The sequence below is a fragment of the Gossypium hirsutum genome, chromosome A10 (genome assembly GCF_007990345.1).
Source record: "Gossypium hirsutum isolate 1008001.06 chromosome A10, Gossypium_hirsutum_v2.1, whole genome shotgun sequence".
NCBI classification, from domain to species: Eukaryota; Viridiplantae; Streptophyta; class Magnoliopsida; order Malvales; family Malvaceae; genus Gossypium; species Gossypium hirsutum.
In genome coordinates, this window is record NC_053433.1 from 103,559,794 (window position 1) to 103,567,989 (window position 8,196).

An 8,196-nucleotide genomic window follows, 5' to 3' on the forward strand; every position below is an offset into this window, starting at 1 on the left:
TTTTTCTCATTAGGTTTTCCTAATAAGGTTTTTAATGAGGCAGCATATTATGCATATTATAGATTATGTACTCTTTTTCCTTCATTACGTTTTTATTCCACAAGGTTTTTCTTAATAAGGTTTTAATAGGACACATTATCTACCAATGAATATCCAAGGGGAAGTGTTAAGAATATCTTATTAAGTGGATGTCCATTATGATCAAGATAAAGTTTTAGTGTACTTTAAATTCTAATAGTTATTAAAATTAGATCTCTACTTTTTCTATACTTCTTATACCTATAAATAGAGACTCTGATAAAGCATTGTAATCACCCCTTTTGATCAATAAATTACATTCTCTTTTGCTTTCATAATTTCTTTATTATTTATTCTCTCCAACCCTCTTTACTTTATAACAATATAAATTTTTGAACGCTGCTTTTAGCTTCTCAATTATTTCTCATTTTCCCCCCAAATCAAATCAAAGATGACCCTAAAAAGATAAACAAATATTTGTAATCTCCTTGGGCTTTTTTTTTTCCATACCACATCTTCTCCAAATAGTCCCTTCTTTATAAGCATACCTCCCTTTCTCATTTACTCTCATAACACATCTATTCTAGTTTTTCCAACTTTTCTTTCTTTATTGTTTTGCTTTGCTTCTTTTTCTTTACAAGTGGTCAGGGTTATTATTTTTCATTGCATAGGATGCATAGTTCTGGTGGTGGAAGTGGCAGCTGTTCCAAAGGCATGGCGATGGAGTTAGGAGATGAGCCTCATGTTTTAGTTGTGGATGATAGCCTCATTGATAGGAAACTGGTTGAGAGACTGCTCAAGAACTCCTCTTGCAAAGGTACAACCTTTCTTTTCTTCTCTAACCCTTCAGTTTTAAGCCCTTTTTTCCCCAAGAATTTTATTTCTTTTGGTTGTGTTGTGTTGCAGTCATGGATTTAAATAGTGGACCGAAACCGCTATAGCGGCCGTTATATAGCGGTAGCGGCATCGTTCAAAATCGCAACGGCTAAAAATAACGGTGTAAAATGGAGTCACTCCGATAGCGGTGGGTCGCGGCCGCAATTTAACGGGTAACAGCCAGTCACGGCAATAACGGGCCGCTATTCCCATTATATCCCGTTATAGTAAATTTAAAAAAAATCCATCTCCCTCCTCTAAATAAAAATCAGCAGAAATAGTGAAACACAATAAAACAAAAGGGAATATATTCCCCTGCAAAATCAGTGTTTTCAATAAAAAAAAGTAAAAAGAAAGACGACCAAATAAACAACAAAAAAGCAATCAAAATTCAAAACTCCTTTCTCATATTTCGGTCCCTAAACTGAAACCCAAACGGCAAACAAAGCAAACTGATCACTTGCACATTCAAAGACTGATAATCTTCAAGTAAGTACCTGAAACTTTGTCTTGTTGATTCTTGCTTGTTTTTGCAGCATATTCCAAGAACTTGATAGAGCTTTGAGAGGATAATATGAGTTTTGAGAGGGTGATAGAGTTTAGATCACAAAGTGAATCAATTCCTTACTAATCGTAGTAAGATCGAGAAAAATGAAATCAATCCAGCAACGGAGATGAAAACGAGCAAGAGAAGCGAGATCTTGGAAGCTGGAACTTTAGGGCCTCTTCTTCAATTTTTCTTTCTAATATTTCTGCCGTTTGATTTCCTTTTTTCTTTATTTTTCTCAATTTTATTTTCCTTTACTACTAGCCAAAACCAAGGCACTGTTTAGGCTACCAATGTTTTCTTGACAAGTCACTCTTTAATGGGAGTAATATTTGACACTTTGACTTAAAGTTAATATGTTGTAAGACTTGAAATTAAAGCTCATAAATGGAATTCATTATAACTGTTAAACATATATATATATATATAATCATTTTTAAAATAAAACCACTATATATTATTTAATGAGAATGATATCCTCACTATGTTTATTAAAGTTAATATAAAAAATGAGATTTAATTTGAATGATAAAATTGAGGATTTGAAAGTTTTTAAATTTGATTATTGTTTGTATTTTTCTATATGTATTTTAGATTTAAATTGATTTTTTATGTGTTTTGTATAAAATGTAAAAACACTTTTATATTGTAATATTTGCTACTTTGTAAAAAGGTTATGTTTTTTAATTAATTTCCATTCAAGTTAGTGTTTAGTTGACTCTTGACATTAACTTATCGACAATTAAGTATAATATAAATATTTATATTCTATTTTTTTAATTTTTATTGATATAAATTTTTTCATATTAATAATTTATGAAATTAAATTTTTACATACACATATGGAGTTTTAATAATTTTCTTATGTAATTATATACTATGTTAATGCAACCATAAAAAATCATCTATACTATAAATTAAGGAGTTGATTGAGTTGATGTAACCTAATAACCGAGACCAAACTCAATTAGAAAATTATTATCCATTCATTTTATAAAATAACAAATATTATTTCGAGGTATTTATATATTTTTATATTTGATAAATTTAGAAAAAAATACATGCATATAAATGTAAATAATGACATTTGAAACCCAACATTAAAATCATCTTAACTTTATTATTTCATGCCCTTAATTTTCATAGCAATTTTTTTATAAATATATTACGTAAATGTTTTCACATGCTGTTTCTATAAACTAGTATAAACTAGTAAGTATTTAAAGTGGAAAAGAGTGAATCCCACCTCTCACACCCATCCTCTTTTAACTTGTTGAAGCAAAGTATATTTGGGTTAATTTATTAGAGTTTGGAGAGATTTTACAGAAAATGAAAATTACTTTGATAACAATCATATTATTATATTTTTTAATATGAAATCTTCAATCTTATCAGGTTTATAATTTTAGTTTATATGTTATTTTTTAATTAATATTGTAATTATAATTTATAATGATAATTATTTATTATTTATTATTTTAAAATTTCATAACTTTCATAATTTATTATTTATTATTATGTATGGATTATGCAATAAATTTAAATTTTCCATGTTAATGATGTTTACTTTTTTTTGTATTATATTGTTGATAATATAAGTAATGAGTTGCTTATATTTCTAAATATAATTTTATGTTTCTTATATATAAATAAAAACAAAGCATGCCACAACATGAAGAGTTCCCGACTAAAGGATTGGAGGGTGCACCAAGTAATGATATAGGTTGGCACTTTGGAACTCCAGTGCCAAATATGAAAGGAAATATCGTATGTAAACTTTGTGGTAAAGTTGTGAAATGAGGAATAACGTGATTTAAAGAGCACATTGCTCATAAAACTAGCAATGTTGCACCATGCCCTAATGTTACTGGTATGTGATACTTTATTATTATTTTTAAATGTTATTGTAAATTTTCTATAAAGATTATATATAATTGATAATAGTATGAAGCGTGAATTATTTTTATTTTATTAACAGGTGTCATTAGAGAAAGTATGATAAATATATTGAAAGAAAGCAAGACAAAGAAAATAGACAAAAAGAGGAGAAAAGATGAATTCTTATCTCAATTAAGAGAAGATGAGGATGAACACTAGGAATTCGTTGATGAGGTTTCTACTATAAGGCAAGCAACTCGAGAAAGTATCCAATCACAACACGAGTGGCATAGAAGGGAAGAATTCATACGAAGTACTGGTGGTTGGAATAACATTTATGAAGAAGGGCGATCTTCTCATGAATCAGCTAGAGAATATCATAGAGAAAGAACAAGTAAATCCATTTCAAGTGAGTCTGAGTTTACCTTAAGGGGAGCTATACCTGAATTGGCTAGAAGTAAAATTTCAAAGCAACCAAAGGCCAGTGACTCTATTTTAAAGACTTTTCGAAAGAAGATAGGTGAAGCGGTATCTAAATTATTAATATATGAAAGACTTCCTTTTCAATTAGCAAGCTCTCCATGATTGTATAACTTAATTCAAGTGTCGACAGAAGTTGGACAATGTGTAAAGCTCCCAACACCTTATGAGATTTCAAATGTGTATTTAGAGTCAGAGTATCAACGAGTTCGTGATTGGGTAAATGGACTAAAAACTCATTGGAAAGAATTGGGTGCAACTCTAATGTGTGATGGTTGGACCAACAGTTTGAATCAAATGCACATCATTAATTTCCTTGTTTATTGTAGTAAAGGAACCATTTTTTGGAAATCGGTAGATGCCTCAAGTGTTCGTAGTAGAGATGTTGAATTCTACTACAGTTTGCTAGATTCAGTTGTAGAAGAAATCGGAGAAAATTACATTGTCCAAATAGTGACTGATAATGAGGCAGCAATGAAAGCTGCTGGAAAAAAAATTAATGTTGAAAAGAAAACATCTATATTGGACCTTATATGCAACTCACTGTTTAGATTTATGCCTTGAAGATATTGGGAAGAAGCCCAGTGTAGCAAAAGTGTTAGATGAGGCAAAGAAAGTGACTTGCTTTTTATACAATCACTTGGACTGTTGATTTGATGAAGAAGTATACACAAGGGAAACAAATACTTCGACCCTCTCTTACTCGATTTGCAACTCATTTCATTCAACTTGAAGAGATAACAAGACAAAAGCAAGGTCTGAGAGAAATGTTTAATTCAAAGGTTAGTATTTTATAATTAGTTAATATAATTACTTAAATATAACAACCTTTAATGATTTTATTAGTTCCAAATAATTTAAATTATATTATTTTAAAATTTTTCTTATGAATATATAGGAATTTAAAAAATCAAAATGGGGACAACAAAAGTCAAGGCCTGCTTATGAAGCCAAAAAAATTGTTTTGGGAAAAGATTTTTGGAAAAAAGCCAACGACCTCATAAAAGTTTAAGAGCCCCTACTAAAAGTATTGAGACTTGTGGATAGCGATGAAAAACCAACAATGGGCTTTATTTATGAGGCTGTTGATAGAGCTAAATGAGCAATTCAACAAGATTGTCGATATTTCACCGAGTATGAAAAGATTATTGACAATAGATGGAATTTTATGCATTCCGACTTGCATTCAGCTGGTAAGATAAATGTTTCATATAATTAAGAACTATTTTTATATTTTATTATTTTAAGCTTTAGATTATTATTATTTGATGATATTCTTATAAATTATACTTAGGTTATTTTCTCAATCCTCAATTTCAATTTGGGGTGGAGCATTCTGAGAATGTACTAATAGAAACATTAGAAGGTACACGATCAGTAATTGAAATATTAGAACCTTCTCTTGATACTCAAGTCAGAATGGTTAATCAGGTTACATTCAAGTACTATTATTTGTTACTTAGTTACATAATTTGAAATAGAATTATTTTTTTTACTTTATCTTTTATTTATGCAGTTGTTACTATTTAGAGATAAACATGAGACATTCGGTACTCCACAAGCACAAAGAGCTTGGAAGCAAATGAATCCGGGTAAACTGTTAATTAAATTATTTAATTTAATTTATATTATTTAATTATATTGTACATTTTGAAGTTATTTTGAAATTTAAATAATATTATGCAGCTGAGTGGTGGATAATATACGGCACATGTGTTCCCGAGTTACAAAAATTACCAATTAAAGTGCTTAGTCAAACAACTTCAGGATCAAATTGCGAACGAAATTGGAGCACATTTAGTTATATTCACACCAAGGCAAGAAATAGATTAAAGTATAAAAAACTTGAGAAACTAATGTTTACCTATTATAATATGAGGCTTCAGATAAGGCATCAAAAAAGAATGAGCACTGATGATATAAACGCTAGTTTTAATCCTATCAGCCTTGATCATATCTTTGAAGATGTTGATCCACTATTAGAATGGCTTCATGAGAAAGAGAATCCGTTATTAGATGGTAAAAATGCCGGTGTGTTGCCTGTGGATACCTCTGATGATGAAATGGATGTCGATCAATCTCAACAACAAAATTTGTCTCATTCAAGTTCTAGTTCAACGCCAAGTCAAAGTGGCGATGGACCCGATGGTGGTGGTTTAAGTCCAATTGATGAGGATGATGGATATAGTGGTGATAGAGGTGAAATTATGTCTTCTAGTCAGTATGGAGGAGAATATGGGGTTGGTACTACTAGTGGACATTCCCGTGATAGATCAGAGTTTGATGGAAATATGTTTCCTGAACCTAAGAGAGATAGAAGTGAACCTAGAGCTCCATCAAAAGGAAAAGGCAAAAAGCATACTTCTATAGGCTCTTCATTTGGTAGGAGATCGAATTCTAGTAACCTTGGGTACAGTGATTCATCTACTAGCACTCAAGGTTTTTATCCACCAGAACAACCTTCATATTTTCAACCTTCACATGGTTATCCACAACCATATGGTTATTATCCACCATTTCCTAATTATGGTGTGCCATACCAGCCCCAAATGCATCCTCCACCACCAATGTATCACCCACCTCCACCTTTCATGTATCCTCCTCCTCAAATATATCCTCCATATCAATTATATGAAAACCAAGGTGAAAATGTCACTTTTTTTGGATATATTTTTGGACAAAGGTCAAGAGAATCAAGTCAAGAACGCTCTCAAAGTGAAGGTGAAGGATTTGATCTTCCTCATCATTCCACTAATTGGTGAAAACTAAATCATACCACTACCATTATTTGTAAGATATGTTTTTTTTAAAGAAAACTTTTGTTAATGTTCTTAATTTTGATGATATTAAAACATTTAAAATATATCTTTAGATAAATGAATGGAGTATATTTTATGAAAAGATAATTAAGAATCGAATCATGTTAAACTATATATGAAAGTAGAAAGAGAGTGAGAATAAGTGATAGGAGATAGGAATAATTAATGAGAATCTATACATTTATATATTCTTTTTTTCTTTTTGCAGCATAGAATGTTTATATCTTCACCATCTTCTAAGCTGTCAAGAAATATTAAAGACATCTCTCAGGTATGAATTTTCAATTATTTTATCTATAAAAAGTTTCAAGCTTATTAAATATGATAAATGTTTAATATTTCTTTCTTCTTTTTTACTTTGTTATTAGTTAATATAACATTCTTAGAAAATTCATAAATAAATATAAGAATAATTAATGATTATAAAAGTTGTGTTATCATATTATATTAATAAAAGTTCATAAGTGTTAGAAAACACTCTAAAAATCATTAAAAGTGACTTTTTATAATTATAATTATAATTATTATGTTTTACAATAGGTTGTGCGAATTTAAAAAAAATTCACGACCGCGATACCTACAGTGACCGCAATAGCATCCATTATGTCCGCAACCGCGATAAACGCAACGCAACCGAAAACGCGGCCGCGACCGCAATTTAAATCCTTGGTTGCATTGACTACAGCAGAGAATGCACTGAGGGCTGTGAATTATTTGAGACTGGGAAATGATACATTGGAAGGCACTGTAAGTAAAACATAAAATAAAACTCCATCCCTTTCATCAAATTCATAAAGATTGTGTCTTTATGTCTTTTCTTTGTTTTACAGGTTTCTGAGGTCAATATGATAATAACAGATTACTGCATGCCTGGAATGACCGGCTATGAACTGCTCAAGAAAATCAAGGTGCTAAACATTTCATTACTCAAAAGTTGTTAATTAGTAACATTTGCAAGCACCCTTTTTTCATTTCACTCACCATTTTGAAATTAAACCAGGAATCATCCGTTCTCAAGGAAGTCCCTGTTGTAATCATGTCATCCGAAAACATACCCACTCGTATCAGTCAGTAAGTTTTCGTGTCATTCATTGCTGAATACAAATTATAATGTTAAAAAGATTGTAATGTATGTATATTGTATGTGGAAACAGGTGCTTGGAGGAAGGTGCAAAGATGTTCATGCTAAAGCCACTGAAGCGGTCTGATGTGAAGCAACTCAAATGGCACTTGATGAAATGCAGGAACTGAAGTTAGAGGCAAGAAAACAACAACTAGGATTCAAGAACAAGATTTGTAATGAGAAAAAGAAAAGAAGAAAAACTTTATAAACCCACATTTTTGTTTTTCTTAGTAGGGTGTAGTGAAAAAATGAGGGTGTCTATATTGTTTCCATTCTTCAATTTTTGTGCGTCTGACATTTCTGTTTTAAGCCAGATATTGGCATTGATACAAATATGATGATTCCATATAAAATAATTGACTGAATGAGGTAACGAAGTCTTGTCAATGTTGGTAAAGAGAGATTCTATGTTTCAAGTTCGGCTTTTACCTTTGCGGGTAACTATTCCGCTTATA

General features: G+C 30.6%; 1 protein-coding gene across 1 annotated transcript; it reads left to right on the forward strand.

Moving 5' to 3' along the window:
* Window positions 1–690: 690 nt before the first annotated feature.
* On the forward strand, window positions 691–7,971 carry LOC121208067 (two-component response regulator ARR17). The gene is made up of 5 exons (XM_041078580.1): window positions 691–835; window positions 7,295–7,365; window positions 7,449–7,526; window positions 7,619–7,689; window positions 7,773–7,971. Exons 1-5 carry the CDS (start codon window positions 691–693, stop codon window positions 7,867–7,869), a joined length of 462 nt encoding a protein of 153 aa, XP_040934514.1. The 3' UTR covers window positions 7,870–7,971.
* The last annotated feature ends 225 nt before the right edge of the window (window positions 7,972–8,196 follow it).

Excerpts from the sequence above, each read along its gene's own strand:
- LOC121208067 (XM_041078580.1), top strand. The coding sequence starts at position 691 with ATGCATAGTTCTGGTGGTGGAAGTGGCAGCTGTTCCAAAGGCATGGCG. Across the intron at positions 7,366-7,448 it reads ATGATACATTGGAAGGCACT|GTTTCTGAGGTCAATATGAT; the intron begins GTAAGTAAAACA and ends TTTGTTTTACAG. Across the intron at positions 7,690-7,772 it reads ATACCCACTCGTATCAGTCA|GTGCTTGGAGGAAGGTGCAA; the intron begins GTAAGTTTTCGT and ends ATGTGGAAACAG.